Source organism: Phacochoerus africanus, chromosome 16 (assembly GCF_016906955.1).
Source record: "Phacochoerus africanus isolate WHEZ1 chromosome 16, ROS_Pafr_v1, whole genome shotgun sequence".
NCBI classification, from domain to species: Eukaryota; Metazoa; Chordata; class Mammalia; order Artiodactyla; family Suidae; genus Phacochoerus; species Phacochoerus africanus.
The window spans coordinates 46,043,482-46,060,097 of record NC_062559.1 but is presented as its reverse complement, the minus strand read 5'-3'; the positions used below and the strand labels follow the sequence as shown (position 1 = coordinate 46,060,097).

Below are 16,616 nucleotides of genomic sequence, written 5' to 3'. Positions count from 1 at the left end.
TTGTTGTCCATTTGTCTGTCTTCTTTGGAGGAATATCTATTCAGGATCCTTTGTCCATTTTTGAATTATTGGTCTTTTTCTTATTCTCTTTCCAGCTTTATTGAAGTACAGTTGACAAATTTGTGAGCCATTTAAAAGGCACAATGTGTGTGCCTTGTGAACGGATTCTCCCATTGAGTTAATTAACACATTTGCTACTTCAGTTATTTACCTTTTTTTTGATGAGAACATTTAAGTTCTGCTCTCTTAGAAAATTTCAGTTGTCTGCAAACAGTGTTATCAACTATAGTCAGCATGTTATAATTAGATCCTTCAGTCTTTTTATTACTGAGTGGTAAGGGTTCTTTATAGATTCTGGATACAGGTCCTCTATCAGATACATGATCTGCAGATATTTTCTCCCATTCTGACTTTCACTTTTTTTTTTGTCTTTTTGCTATTTCTTGGGCCGCTCCTGCGGCATATGGAGGTTCCCAGGCTAGGGGTCTAATCGGAGCTGTGGCCGCCAGCCGACGCCAGAGCCACAGCAATGCAGGATCCGAGCTGCGTCTGCAACCTACACCACAGCTCACGGCAACGCCGGATCGTTAACCCACTGAGCAAGGGCAGGGACCGAACCCGCAACCTCATGGTTCCTAGTCGGATTCGTTAACCACTGCGCCACGATGGGAACTCCACACTTTCTTTTCTTTTCTTTTTTCTTTGGCCACACCAGTGGCATGTGGAAGTTCCCAGGCCAAGGATGGAACCTGAGCCACAGTGGTGACAATGCTGGATCCTTAACTAGTACAGGCCACCAGGGAATTCCACCAAGTTTTCACCTTTTTTTTTTCTTTTTGGCCGCCCCACAGCATATGGAGTTCTCAGGCCAGGGGTCACATCAGAGCTGCAGTTGTGACCTGTGCCACAGCTGCAGCAACACTGGATCCTTTAACCCACTGTGCTGGGCCTGGGATTGAACCTGTGTCCTGGCGCTGCAGAGACACTGCCAGTTCCATTGCACCATAGCGGGAACTCCATTTTTCACTTTCTTGATGGTATCCTCTTTGTTTTAGGGTCATAATGTGAAGTGGGTTGATGTGGGATCTCAGTTCCCAGACCAGGGATTGAACCTGGGTCACAGCGGTAAAAGTGCAGAGTCCTAACCGCTAGACCACCAGGGAACACCCTTGATGGTATTCTTTGACACACAAACGTTTTTAATTTTTGCGAAGTCTAATTTATCTATTTTTTCTTTTGTTGCTCATACTTTTGGTATTATATCTAAGAATCTTTTGCTAAATCCAAGTCTGTTGAAGGTTTACCTCTTTTCTTCTAAGAGTTCATAGTTTTGCTTTTTTTGAGGGGGGGGGGCTGCACCTGTGGCATATGGAGGCTCCCAGGCTAGGGGTCTAATCGGAGCTACAGCTGCCAACCTACACCAGAGCCACAGCAACACCAGATCCTTAACCCACTGAGCAAGGCCAGGGATCGAACCCACAACCTCATGGTTCCTAGTCGGATTCGTTTCTGCTGCACCACGACAGGAACTCCAATAGTTTTTGCTTTTAATGTAGGTCTTTAACCTATGTTGAGTTAATTTTTATATATGGTGTAATATAGGGGTCCAACTTAATTCATGGCTACCCCCTTGTCCCAGCACTATTTGTTAAAAAAGATTCTTCTTTCCCCATTGAATTATTTTGGCACCCTTGCTGAAATCAGCTGACTATAGAGATATGGGTTTATTTCTGGACTGTCAGTTCTATTCTGTTGATCTCTTTGTCTATTCTTGTGCCAGTCCCAGACTGTCTTGAGTATTGTTGCTTTGCAGTAAGTTTTGAAATCAGGAAGTAAGAGTCCTCTACTTTGTTCTTCTTTTTCAGGGTTGTTTTGGCTGTTTTGCAATTTTTTTTTTTTCCTTTTTAGGCCCGTACCCACAGTATACGAAGGTTACCAGGCTAGGGGTCGAATCAGAGCTACAGCTGCTGGCCTACACCATAGCCACAGCAAAGCAGGATCTGAGCTGTGTCTGCAACCTAAACCACAGCTCATGGCAACACTGGATCCTTAACCCACTGATTGAGGCCAGGGATCGAACCCACAACCTCATGGTTACTAGTCGGATTCATTTCCACTGAGCCACAGCGGGAACTCTCTCCCTTGCAATTATATATGAATTTTAAAATCAACTTGTCAATTTGTACAAGAAATTTAGCTGGAATTCTGATAGAGCTGATAGTGATTGCACTGGATTCTTTTTTTTTTTTTTTTTTAGTCTTCTTTTTTGGCTACTTTGTGGCGTATCGAGTTCCTGGGCCAGGGATCAGATCCAACGTGAAGTTGCAATGACCTTTGCCGCAGCTGCAGCAACACTGGATCCTTTAACCTACTGTGCTGGGCCAGGGATCAAACCTGCATCCTGGTGCTGCAGAGATACTGCTGATCCTGTTGCATCACAGTGGGAGTTCTGAGATTGCAGTGGATTCTGAGAGATTGCACTGAATTTGTAGATCAGTTTGGAGAATTGTCATCTTACCAATGTTAAGTTTTCCAGTCCATGAACGTGGAATGCATTTCCATTTATTTAGATCTTCTTTACTTTCTTTCAACAGTGCTTTGTAGTTTTCAATGTATATGTTTTGCCCTTTTGGTAAAATTGATCCTAGGTATTTTGTTCTTTTGATGCTATCCTTCAGGTAGTGTGTTTTTTAATTTTTATTTTATTTTTAAAATTTTATAATGATTTTTATTTTTGCCCTTATAGCTGGTTTCAGTGTTCTGTCAATTTTCTCCTGTACAGCAAGGTGACCCAGTTACAGATACATGTATACATTCCTTTTTCTCACGTTATTATGCTCCATCATAAGTGACTAGCTATAGTTCCCAGTGCTATACAGCAGGATCTCATTGCTTATCCACTATTAACCCCAAATTCCCAATCCGTCCCACTCCCTCCCCCTCTTGCTTGGCAACCACAAGTCTGTTCTCCAAGTCCGTGTCATCTTATCCTTGGCCAGGGAACTCCATATTCCTCAGAGCAGCCAAAAAAAGAAGAAAAAAAAAGTTGATGATGTATGGACTTCCGATGTGGCTCCCGCAGGTGGTGTTTTGCTGGGAAGTGGTGGGGACTTGTGCAAAGTCCTCTTATCGGGTGATGGGGTAGAGTGAGTGTAGAGTCAAAAAAAAAAAAAGGTCTCTCCAATTGTTGGCAGGAGAGAAGGGCAGGGCATTTTCGTTTGTTCTTCAGGAGGCTGTATGCTTAGGTCTTTCATGCTCCTATGGCCAGGCATTGAGGCAGGCATGTGAGGGATACATCAGCCTACAAGGAATGCCACATACACAACGGCCAGTGGGTTTGCGTGGTGGCGGAGGTGGGGGAGGGGAGTGAGTAGCTGGAGGTTGATTGCTCTTGGTTAATAGGAATGCAGTGCAATTGGACTAATTCACACTTAATGTTTAAATAACCGGTATCCCTGCCCCAACTTCTGAGATTTAGCTGCTTTTCTTTCTCTCTCTCCTTTTTAAATATCTACTTTTCTAAAAGGAGAAAGTGAGTAGCCCAGGTGAATCACCAGTTAGGAGGAATTTAGCATAAAAAAGGAAGGAGACCATTTGGCAAATGTGAAAAAAATAATTTTGGATCTAATCTGGGAGGTTAGGTTTGTTTTGAGGAGAAAGGAAGCAGAAGTTAGGAAGCCCAGTATTATCCGGTTTTCTGCTCTTGTGGTCAGCTCCTCCCCCCTACGTCTGCTTTTTGTATTTTCTTTGCTTCAATTCTGTTTATTCTAGTCACGTTTTGTTATATCCTGGGTGGCTCTCTGTAGCGTGTGAGTGAAGGGAGCTCAGGCTCGACATGCATCTGCCTGTGTCCAGAGCACCTGCAAGTCTAAGGCAGCACTTTTCCTAAATGCCACCAAAATAGTCGTGGGGCTAAAATTCTATGTACATGTATTTTTTTTGTTTCTGGATTTTAAACTCTACATGTGGCCTGGCATCAAATTCCTGATTCCTAAATGGAATCCATTGTAAAGATAAGCAAGTGAGTGCTTTCATTATTTTGTGTGTTTTAAACCTTTTTTTTTTTTTTAAGACTGCTGACCCTCTTCAATGTATAGGTTTTTTGTGATAAATGCTGGAAAAGTTTAATGATAATTTTGTCTTTCCAACTTTAACCAAATTTCAGATTTTGGCTTGTGTTTCCATTTTGATTTGCCTTTGTAAAGTCCTAAGATCAGATGAGGAAGAGCACGTAGGGCTGGGTTTACAGATGGCTCTGTGCGCCTTGCTGCGTCCCCGCCCCCCAAAGTGCATGGCAGCCCCACTCCAGTCCAACTCTGGGGTTTTGGTACACCTCTTTCTTTTTTCTCGAGCTCTTCTGGTTGCCCAAACTGGGATCTCCCTCAAGCTACCTTGAATAAAGGGGTGCTTATCGTAAGGATGCAGTGCATGGGTACCCAGCAGACCCTGGGTGCTTAAGCCACTGGGAAGTAAGCAAACTCTGAGTTATGGCATGGGCTCCAGGCAGTCCTGAGAACATCAGCAGCTGAAGCTAGCTTCTGAAGTTCAACTTTCCTGGTGGCCAGTTTCTTTACTATCTCAAGAGATCTTTTATCTATGTCATGGCTTCTGTTTAAATATAAGCTCTGGTCCCTTGGAACTCCAGCTACGATCACATTATCTTTCCGTTGTCTCGGCATTTCCTAGCATTGGGACCCAGAGAGCTGTCGAGTCTTGGGGTTTCCTAGTCCAGATGCTGGGAGGGAGCCGGCGCCCGGTCCTCCCTGAGGTCATGCCTCGGACCCCTGACTAACCTGCCGATGGGCTTCCCTAGAGTCCGATGCCCATCACGATGCAGGTTCCTGTGTCCAAGGAGGGCCCCCAGGTGATAGAAAGCAGAGCTGTCCCTCCAGCAAGACCTTGGCCAAGAGCTTCTTCCTAGAGGAGATTTGGGGGGGGGTCTCCCCCCTCCCCCCACCACAGACCTGCAAAGGACATAGGTTGCACTGAGAGCAGGTCTGGGTAAAACTGAACCTAAATTAAACTTTGAATTTTAAATTACCCCACTGATGTCATGTTCTTACACAGATGAAAAGAAGAAGTCAGTGATTTTTTAAATTTTAAATAGAAAAAATGGAGTTCGAGTCATGGCTCACCAGTTAACGAACCTGACTAGTATCCATGAGGACACGGGTTCAATCCCTAGCCTTGATCAGTGGGTTAAGGATCCGGCGTTGCGGTGCGCTGTGGTGTAGGTTGCAGATGTGGCTCATATCCCGCATTGCTGTGGCCGTGGTGTAGGCTGGCAGCTACAGGTCCGATTCAACCCCTATCCTGGGCACCTCTATATGCCACACCTGCTGCCCTAAAAAGACCAAAAAAAAAAAACAAAAAAAAAAAACAAAAAAACCCCAGAAAAGAAAAAAAAAGGAAAATTGCCAAACGTCTTAGGAGGAAATGAAAGTGAAATTAATTCTGCCACTCAGAAATGACCACTATTGACTTGTTTTGTGTAGACTCCAGTTCTTAAATGAATAAGAAATAAAAACATGCTTAAAAAACCTTAGTACTTCTTGAACAGTTCCTGTTATTTAATATCTTTCTGTAACATAATTTGCAGTGGCTGTAAAGTGGTTATTCAGCTTTACTGTAATTCTGGGTTTTTAAAAATCTGCTATTTATGGACATTTTGCCTTTTTTTTTCTTTTTATTTTCTAGAACCGTGCCTGAATCAGATGGAAGTTCCCAGGCTAGGGGTCAAATTGGAGCTGCAGCTCCTGGCCTATGCTACAGCCACAGCAACGTGGGATCCGAGCCACGTCTTTGACCTACACCACAGCTTAACCCACTGAGTGAAGCCAGGGCTCACTCCTCATGGATACTAGTCAGGTTTGTTACCACTGAGCTATGACGGAAAGTCCCCATGGACATTTTGGTTTCTATTTATTCGATTTTTTAAAGAAAATTACTGCACTGTTCAGAGTTCCTGCTGTGGCACAGCAGAAATGAATCTGACTAGGAACCATGAGGTTGTGGGTTTGATCCCTGGCCTCACTCAGTGGGTTAAGGATCTGGTGTTGTCATGAGCTGTGGTGTAGTTTGCAGATGCTGCTTGGATCCTGCGTTGCTGTGGCTGTGGTGTAGGCCGGCAGCTGTAGCTCCGATTCGACCCCTCGCCTGGGAACCTCCATATGCCGAGGGTGTGGCCCTAAAAAGACAAAAAAAAAAAAAAAAAGAAGAAGAAGAAAAGAAAATTACTGCAGTGTGAACATTTTTTATAATAAGCTTTTTTTGCATATGTCTGACTGATTTTGTAGGTTGAGTTCTTAGACATGAAATAATCAAGTCAAAGAACATAAGCAATTTAAAAACAGTTTTGAGGGAGTTCCCATGGAGGCACAGTGGAAACAAATCCAACTAGGAACCATGAGGTTACGGGTTCGATCCCTGGCCTCGCTCAGTGGGTTATAGATCCGGCATTGCTGTGAGCTGTGGTGTAGGTCGATGACACTGCTCAGATCTGGCATTGCTGTGGCTGTGGTGTAGGCGGGCGGCTGCAGCTCTGATTGGACCCCTAGACTGGGAACCTCCATAGGCCGCAGAAGCTGCCCCCCCCCCAAAAAAAAGTAAAAAAATAAAAACAGTTTTGAAACATATAGCCAGATTGTCATTCAGAAATAATTGAGATAGGGAATTCTTGTCGTGGCTCAGTGGTTAATGAATCCGACTGGGAACCATGAGGTTGTGGGTTCGATCCCTGGCCTTGCTCAGTGGGTTAAGGATCTGGGGTTGCCATGAGCTGTGGTGTAGGTTGCAGATGAGGTTCGTATCCTGCATTGCTGTGGATGTGGTATAAGCCGGCGCTACAACTCTGATTCAACCCCTAGCCTGGGAACCTCCATATGCCTCGGGAGCGGCCCAAGAAATGGCAAAAAAGACAAAAAGAAAAAAAAAATAATTGAAATAGTTCACATTGCTCCCAGTGGCATTCAGTCCCATTTCCCAGGAAGCCTGCCAGCAGTGGACATCATTAAAGAAACATTCTAACTTGATAGACAGAAATATGTTATGTCATTTTTATTTGTACTTATTAAATATTTGAAATTTTGACCTTTCTTGAAATTTTTTTTCGTTTCAATTGCAGTAAGAAACATAAAATTTACCACCTTGCCCATTTTAAGTGTACAGTTCAAGTAGCTTTAAGTATATTCACCTTTTTGTGTAATAACTCTCTGGATCTTGTTTTCAACACTGCGTCTCTCTGTGCAGTAAACAGGAACTGTCCACGTCCACTCTTCCTAGCCCCCAGCAACCACCATCCTCCCTTCTTGTTTCCATGAATTTGACTTCTTTATAAAGCTCATTAAGTAAGTGGAACCCTAAAGTTTTTGTTTTTTCTTGGTTACGTCCGTGGCATGTGGAGGTTCCTGGGCCAGGGATAGAACCCTTGCCACCACAGCGACCCAAGCTGACACAGTGAAAACACCAGATCCTGGAGCTGTTGTGCCACAATGTGTTTTTGACTGAATTATTTCTCTCAGCATCATGTCCTCCAAGTTCATCCTCGGTGCAGAGCTGGCCGGCCTTTCCTTCCTTTTAAAGGCTCGCAGTCCACTGCATGTATACACACTGCATTTTTCTCATCTCTTCCTTTGTCAATGGACGCATGGGTTGCCTCTCCCTCTTGGCTGTTATGAACGGTGCTGCTGTGAACATGCATGTGCAATTTTCTCTTCAAGACCCTGTTTTCTCCTCTTGTAGATATATACCCGGAGGTGGGATTACTGTATCATGAGGTAATTGATTCTCTTTTAATTTTTTAAGAACCTCCTTACTACTTTCCCATTTTACATTCCCACCAGTACAAAGGTTCCAATTTCCCTATGTCCTTACCAATACCTGTTTTCTGCTTTTTTTTGCTTTTTAGGGCCACACCTTTGGCACATGGAGGTTCCCAGGCTAGGGGTCCATTCAGAGCTGTGGCTGCCGGTCTATGCCACAGCCTCAGCAATGCCAGATCCGAGCTGTGTCTGCGACCTACACCACAGCTCATGGCAATGCCAGATCCCTAACCCACTGAGCAAGGCCAGGGGTTGAATCCACATCCTCATGGTTCCTAGTCGGATTTGTTTCCTCTGTGCCACAGCAGGAACTCCATGACTTTTGTCTTTAAATCCCTTTTGAAACATGCTGCGGGTTTAAATTTTCATATGGTCCTATCACCGTTTTCTCAAGTTCTTTCTATTGTATTTATGTTTTTGTGAGAGTGGGGAGGTGTTTACTAACCATAGCACTAGAACTGGTTCTTCTGAGTGTCCTGGACAATTCTGGGGGACCTTCAGTGCCCTAGGGCATCGCACAGGGCAGCACAATGACCACAACACTAACTCCCTGGAAGGGCAGCCCTTCTTCTGGGAGGCAGTGAGCTGGTGAGACACTGGTGTGGACGGAACCCAGCTCCCTCTGTGTACACTGGAGGAGCCTCTTGCCCCAGGGGGTGGAGGTTCCCCTCTTGAGGGGGGTAGGCGATAAACTTTTGAGCACCTCAAATCAACACAGCTCCTGGAGTCCCTGGAAGTAGCCACCCCCTTCCCCCTTCTTAGAGACCTCTGAGACTGACTAGGCTATTCAGCCAGCTCCATTTGGACCCTTTTAAGTGTTCACTGGGGTTCCTACCTCACACCCTTTACCCCCCTTAATACAAAGGCTCTTGTCTAACTTTTTTTTTTTTTTTTGAATTAAATAACCCTCTCTGGAGGCAGAATTGTAGTAGGAAAGGAACTAGGTAACTGATGCCTTTCCCTAAGCACAACTGCCCCATAGTGGGCTCTCTTGAACATGGAAAAGGTAACTGTGATCCTGATGGCCCGAAGCCCAGCGTGAATCAGACCAACTAGTACCAAAGCTAGATGGTGGGACATGGAGGGAAATAATGTCTTTTTTTGCTTATTCGCTTCCTCTACCCTCAGCTTCCAGGCCTGTCCCTGGCCTCAAGCCCCCAGCTCTTGGAGCCTGGCCACGCTTTCTGAAGGGAAAAGAGAGGTTAAGCATATTTTGTTTGAGGGTTGACTGCTGCTTCTAACACAACAAAGAAAAGAAAGATACAAAAATTCATTTCCTTATAAAAATATCCTCATCTCCCTTTGCTCTTAGAATGGCCCTGCCCATTGTGACGTTAGTTAAGATTCCATCTGCACACTCTTCTGGGACCACATTCGATTTCTCTTGGCTTCTGTGTTGGAAATGCAGGGAAACACGTCTGGTTCATGAAATTGTTTATTCAGTATTTGAGCCTTTGAGAGGGCTCAAGTGAGGAGATGGCTGAATAGCCTGGGTCAGTCTCAGAAGTTTCCAGAAGCTAGAGGAAAAGAAGGGTCTACATCCGGGGGCGCCCAAGAGCTGGGTTCATTTGAGGTTCTCAAATAATTCTTGTGAGGAAGGTAAGTGGGAAGGAGAATGGGTTGCAGTGGGTTACTATGGATCAGTGCCTGTAGGTTTTGTTTTGTTTTTGCTTTTTAGGGCTGTACCCACGGCATATGGAAGTTCCCAGGCTGGGGTCAAGTTGGAGCTGCAGCTGCCAGCCTACATCATAGCCATGGCAACATGGGATCTAAGCCGCGTCTGCGACCTACACCACAGCTCACAGCAAGGCCAGATCCCTAACCCACAGAGCGAGGCCAGGGATGGAACACACATCCTCATGGATACTAGTCAGATTCATTTCCCCTGTGCCACAATGGGAACTTCAATAACCATAAATTTTTGTTAAAGCTAGTTTCATTCTGTGTAGGATGCCTCTGTGGTGCTGATATAAATTCAGAGCTTGTTTCCCAATGAACAAGTTTGTTGGGTTAATCAGCCTTAGGCTTGGGTTGATAGGAAAACCCCAAACTCTGCTCTTTAAACCTCACCCCCTTCCACTTTCATTTCAGAGGAAAAATATAAACTATGCTTGCTAGTAGCCTCTTCTCACTCCACTCACATATGGAGTCCACAGACTCTCAGTAATTTGCTTGTCAGAGAGGAGACCACCACAGGTTTATGGATCCAGCTTAATATTTCAAAGGTGTTTCACTGTTGATCTAAGAAAGAGCTTTTGAGGTATAGAAGTGACAGTGTAATTCTTGATTGCTCCGTAGCAGGGGTCTGCACACTGCAGACCTGCTGTCGATAAAGCTTTCCTGGAACACAGCCATGTGCATTTGATTACTTTTCATCTGTGGGAACTTTCTTACTACAAATTGCAGACGTGAATAGTTGCAGCAGAGTCTGCAAAGCCTGCAGAGCCTCAAATAGTTACCATCTGGCCCTTCACAGAAAAAAATCGCTGACCTCCGCTCTAGTGAATTCTGTTTGTTTCACAGACCTTTTGTGTTTTATAGAAGAAATATTCTAGGGTGGATGATGGGAGCAGGTTTCTTCTGAAGTTTCTGGTTTTGGCAAGTGCTGCTCTCGAGGCAGTGATGCAGTTGTGAACACACATGCTGGGTCTCTCAGGGGCGTCTTGGAGCTGCCGTGCTTCCCTGGGGGGCGGGAGAGGGGTGGGAGACCGTGTAGACCTGTCACCTGTGTGCAGCCACCTCAACAGCAGGCTTGAGACATCATCCCTGCCGTCGGGAATGGCTGTGAGATTGACTAGTTCTCGTGGGGAGGGTCAGTGGGAGGGCGACGGGACTGCAGTGGGTGACTGTGGCTGTGTGCTGTGCCTCCAGTGGTGCTGGGGAGGGAAAATGCTCCAAGGACAGCCTCGTTGATGGTCATCTGCAGGTAGGTTTCCACACTTGTTGGCTTAAGTCTTTCCAGGCGGCAGGAATTCTCCAAGTCCATTATCATGACAGACACGTGGGCTAGCCTGGGGAAATTTGGAGAGCTAAATAAATCTAAATTTTTTTGTTTTTCTTATATGGAGGTCCCAGGCCAGGGATCAGATTTGGGTTGCCACAGCTGCAGCAGTGCTGGATCCTTAACCCACAGTGCCAGGCTGGGGATTGAACCTGTGTCCCAGCACACCAGAGACGCCAATGATCCCGTTGCATCATAGCGGGAACTCCCAGATCTAAAATTTTATAACCCACCAGGAAGGTGTAGTTTATGGGGGGTGATTTCTTTCTTTCTTTTTTCTTGTCTTTTTAGGGCGACACCCACAGCGTAAGGAAGTTCTCAGGCTAAGGGTTGAATTGGAGCTATAGCTGCCGGCCTACGCCACAGCCACAGCAACACCAGAACTTAAACCACAGCTCACAGCAACTCTGGATCCTTAACCCACTCAGCCAAGCCAGGGATGGAACCCGTATCCTCATGGATACTAGTCAGGTTCATTACCGCTGAGCCACGACAGAAACTCCTAGGGGGTGATTTCTGATTAGCGACTTTGGTTTACTAAATTTTAGACGTGTTATAACCTTTTATCTCAAACCAACTGTTGTGCTATCATTTAATTTCCTTCTCCCCACTGGTAAATAAATGCCATGGCAAGTTCCAGTAGCAGGTGACATTTTCTATAGTGCTGTAAAGATCACGTCTCTTCATGCATTTGAATGTGCTGTTTATTTTACATGAAGTAAAAAGCTTCTGTAATTTATGTTTGAGCTGTTATTTCTTCTGTTGAAAACACAAATTTCAGGTGAGTAGATTTTAAGGATCTAGTTGTTATTATTGAATGATTCATGAATTGGGCAGCATCTCATCTAGCCAGTAGAGGGGGAACTCCATGGGGCTGCAGAAAGGGAGAGGTTTTCAGAATTCCCGTTGTGGCTCAGCAGGTAAAGAATCTGACTCATATCCATGAGGAGGCAGGTAAAGAATCTGACTCATATCCATGAGGAGGCAGGTTCAGTCCCTGGCCTCGCTCAGTGGGTTAAGGATCCATTGTTGCCATGAGCTATGGTGTAGGTCGCAGACGAGGCTTGGATCCCGAGTGGCTGTGGCCGTGGTGTAGGCCGGCAGCTATAACTCCAATTTGACCCCTAACCTGGGACCTTCCATGTGCCGCATGTGCAGCCCTAAAAAGAAAAACAAAACAAAAAAACAGAGGTTTTCAAAGGCAGGACAAGGAAGACAAAACAGACAAACAGAAAGATGATTTCTAGTATATTCTGTCTTCCCCAGTGGATGGAATTTCTCCAGTGGAGTGTTTCTAGGTCTCCTCATGTAAACCACCCTGTGAGGGGAGAGGTGAGTGTCCTCCCTTTAGGTAAGAAAACAGAAGGTCGGAGGGTTAAGCTGCCCTTGGTCATACAGCGAGGGAGTGCGCTATAGGGGACAGAAGGGGTCCATGTGGCAGGTTACCTCATCTTCCTTGGGGGAAATAGAAAGAAGGACCTCTCACTAGAAAGTTCCACACTGACAGGTTAGGATTACATTCCTGGGGAAGGTTGTAACAGCAGATTGGTTAGGTATTAAGTCTTGGTTTTAGCACAAGTGTCTCCATTTTGGGTCTGCCATTTTTTCTTTCTAACACTTCCTTTTTTTTCTTTTTAGGGCCGAACACACGGCACATGGAAGTTCCTTGGCAAGGAGTCGAGTCGGAGCTGTAGCCACTGGCCTGCACCACAGCCACAGCAATGCCAGGGCCACGCTGCATCTGCGACCCACACCACAACTCACGGCAACGCTAGATCCTTAACCCTGGAGGAGCCAGGGATTGGACCTGTGTCCTCATGGATACTGGTCAGCTTCGTTTCCCCTGGCCCACGACGGGAACTCCCTTTTTTAATGCTTCTGATAGAATTATGGTGTTTCATTTATTTTGAAACAGTCAGTACTTAGGAAAGTATAAAAAGTTAATTTGTGTTCACTGGGAAAAAAAATTAAACAGTACGGAAGTGGACAGAGTGGAAAATGCAAGTCTTCCCACTGCTAAACCCAACCCCCCCATCCACTATCCAGATTTAAAATATGAAATTCTTTTTTTTTTTTTTCCTGGCTGTGCCCAAGCCATGGGGAAATCCCAAGGCTGGGGATCAAACTGTCCCACGGTGACACGAGCCACAGCGGTGACACAAGCCACATCAGTGACAACACTGCGTCCTTAACTGCCTGGCCGTCAGGGAATTCCTAAAATACAAAATCTTGGCCATGTGTTCTCTGCGATGATTCGACTGGTTTAGAATTTTCAGCTTCCTGCTTCACAAGCCGGCTTGGGGTCTAGCATCTCAGGGTGGCCCGCACCTTGTGAGAATTACTGAGTCCTTCTGCCTGGGGTGGGTGAGGGGCAGGGAGCGCAAGCCCCGCGGGGAGAATGAAGACCCAAACGTTGCACTGTTTGGTCATGTCACATGGTTGAGGTGGCATCCTGGGGCAGTCGGAAGACCAGGGTTGGGAAGCATGTGAGTTGACCCTGGGCTCCGCTCTCTCCCCTCACCCTTCGACCTGGGACCGCTTGATCCTCTGACCTTCAGTTTTCGTGCCTGTAAAGGGAGGACACTCACCTCTCCCACACAGGGTGGTTGCAAAGTTTGCGTGAGGACACAGCAATTCTCTCTTTCAGAAATTCAGTCCATTGGGGAAGATGGTTTTATGATGCAAGTGAGGTTGATGCCAGCAGTTAATTGCACAACACGCTGTGTAACGGGGGCAAGAGCAGGGAAGTGGTGTCTGAGCAGGATCCCTGAGGCGGAGTGGGAGTTGGCAAGGGGGATCTGGAAGGGCTGAAGGCCTGAGGGTCAAGGACCCACCAGATCAGCGTTCGGCTTTGTGCAGGGAACCTGAGGCCTCGCCTTCAGCCAGGTCTCTTGAGCCTCCTTCCGGCCTCTGCCCCTTTGCACGTGCTGGTCCCTCTGCCTAGAAAGCCTTTCTCCTGTTGCCCTCCTGGCAACCACACCACCCTTGAGGCCTCAGCTTCAGTGCCATTTTCTCAGTAAAGTCTTCCCAGGCCACGTTTCCCCACCTCCTATTTCGTCTCTCTGTCCTGGGGTTTTTTTTTTTTTTAGTTTTTTAGTCTCTCCATTCGTATAAGAGGCTTCCCTTCCCTTTCCTTTCCTGTCATTTCCACCTTACAATTATGAAGTCATCTTGTGAGCTCTGAGCCAGCTCTGCTTTCCACTCTCTGTCCCATTTCTAATCCAGCACGTGACCCATAAATGCTGAGTGAGTGAATGAGTGAATGAGTGAAAGACTGAATGAATCTCCTGCTCCCCAGTCAGGACCCCAGCTTACCTTTCCAGCCTCATCTCCACACGGCCGCTCTGTAGTAGTTTCCTGTGGCTGCCCTAGGAAATTCCCACGGGAGTTCCCCTCTTGGCTCAGCAGTTGACAAATCTGACTAGGAGCCATGAGGTTGCGGGTTTGATCCCTGGCCTCGCTTAGTGGGGTAAGGATCCAGCGTTGCCGTGAGCTGTGGTATAGGTTGCAGATGCAGCTCGGATCCCACATGGCTGTGGTGTAGGCCCATAGCTGTAGCTCCAATTCGACCCCTAGCCTGGAAACTTCCATATGAAGCAGGTACATCCCTAAAAAGCAAAAAGAAAAAAAGAAAAAGAAATTGCCACAAACTTGGTGACTTAAAACCACAGAGAGTCATCCTCTCGCATTCCCAAGGCCAGACACTTGAAATCAAGCTGTTGGCTGGACTGTGCTCCCTCTGGAGGCTCTCGGAGAAAGCCTTTCTTGCCTCTTCCAGCTTTTGTGACTCCAGGTGGCCCTGGCTTGTGGCTGCATCTCTGCAGTCTCTGCCTCCGCCTTCTCCTCTGTGTGTGGATTGCTTCTCTTCTGTCTCTTATAAGGACACTTGCCATTGGATTTAGGGCCCCCACCTGCAGAGACCCCTTTTCCAAATGACCTACATGCACAGGTTCCAGAGGTTCCAGAGGTTAGGATGCAGGCATACATTTTTGGCAGCATTTCATGCTCCTCGAACCCTTTTCCTCGGCTCAGCTGGCCGGGTCAGCATCTCTTAACCAGCACACTCTCCCGCATCCTCTCTGTGTGCCATCATCACGCCTCTTCCTCCTCTTTCCGTGAACACTGAAATCCCCCCATGGGTCCTCCTGCCCTCTCCCTCCCCGGGAATGGAAGCCTCCAGGCTGCTCACGGTGTGGTTTGCTCGCCTCCTGCGGGAGCTCTTTCCTCTGCCTGCCCTGGATCCTCTCCTCCTGGACACCTTGTGGGACTGGATACCAAAGCTGGTGTTCTGGCTTTCTCATACTCCCTGTCATGCCAGGGGTGTTAGTGGAGAATCAGGGAAGACTTGTGGATGAGACTAATTGCCTGCAAAATGGGGTCAGAGTTATATTATCAAAATAGGGGCCAATTGTGACCATGTAGCCTTACTTTCTGCTGTAAGCTATATGTGTGCGTATAGTCAGGGGGTTTAAGTTTGGGGAGTGGGCAGGGAGGAGGTGTTAACGCCACCAACCTTTTGGAATCAATGGGGATTTAAGGAGTAGTGGCCAAGCTAGGAACATGCAGGGCCTGCAATCAGCCGACAGCACTGACTGCACTCCAGACTGCACTGACTGGAGGCTGAGAATCAAGGTCCTGGCCTTCGTCTGTCTCTCTTGGGGCCACACTGCCTCTTATCTGAACTCCGGGGAAGTGTAAATGTCACAGCAGTGACCTCCTCTTTGAAAGCTTGGGGTGCAGGTAAAACAGTCGGGGCCATTCTCAGTGGCGGGTCTCTGGGCATCTTTTCCATTCGCTCCATCTCACTGCCCACCGGCATCCCCGGCTGCCCCTCTTGGCCCCCCTGCTCCCCCATATCTCAAGCCTTCTCTGATTTCCCCAAGGCTCCAGCTCCAGCCCGACCCTGCCTGGCCTTCAGTTTGAGGGCCTGTCATCAGTCAGCCCCCTTAGCCTTGCCATGTCCCAGGATCCCGGCCCCCAGGTGGACCGATGTTTACCTTGGCCCAGTCCGCAGGGAGCAGGTGGAGGAGGAGCAGAGCACATGCGCAGAGACTGCGGGAGGGCGGGCTCTTGGGGGTTTGGGTGGGAGGCCCTGAGAGGCATTCTGCTCCGGGAAGGTGGTTCCAAGTCACTGAGTTGGTATTTTCTTTTTCAGACTGATCGTGTCCTGCGTTGAAGATGTTTCCAGAACAACAGAAAGAGGTATGTCATCCCAAATCCAAAAATAAATAATCCACGTGCTTTGATTCACTGTAGGTTAGTTCTTCATCCTCTAACCATAAAGTAGAAGAGAATCAAGATACCACAGGGTGTCATGCAAGAGAGCTAATGAAAGACCAAAACAGCCACCCCTCCGGCCCCCACCCCCCCATATCACGGCACCTGTGGCCCTTATCGTCTTTGGTTCCAAAGACTGAACGGTCTCTCTGCTGACTATCAGCCACTGCATATGAAAGTGTCTTTTTCTATGACTCAGAATTCTCCCAGGCTCTCCTCCCACTTTGCTTTGAATAGTCTCCTGACCTGCTCTCTTGGTTTTCGGCTCTGTTGCCTCATTCCGAATTCCCCCACCGTTGGTAACAGCCCAGGGGAATTGCCTGCCAGGCTGGCTGCCATTAGTTTCAGTTTTGCCCTGCTTCTTATCTCTTGGCTCCCTGGGCTTGGTTTCACATAATTCAGGGAGGCTCTCCCTTCCCGAATCATTTGGCCTCAGTTCCCTGAGTTGCCGTCTGACTGGGAGGAGGGTAGGGCCACCTGCATGCCAGTCTTGGGCTCAATGGCCTCCCTCAGAAGTA

General features: G+C 47.1%; 1 protein-coding gene across 3 annotated transcripts in view; it reads left to right on the top strand.

Annotated features, from left to right (window-relative positions):
• The window catches only part of SNX10 (sorting nexin 10), an 85,312-nt gene that overhangs the window by 36,558 nt on the left and 32,138 nt on the right, over positions 1-16,616 (top strand). For 2 of the 3 annotated variants that reach the window (XM_047763076.1, XM_047763080.1), the window contains exon 2: positions 15,977-16,023. In XM_047763076.1, the coding sequence (XP_047619032.1) occupies positions 16,000-16,023 (24 nt within the window). In that variant the 5' untranslated portion in view covers positions 15,977-15,999. Of the gene's footprint in view, positions 1-7,740; positions 7,776-15,976; positions 16,024-16,616 lie in introns of all 3 variants that reach the window. The other variant, XM_047763078.1, reaches the window with a different exon arrangement.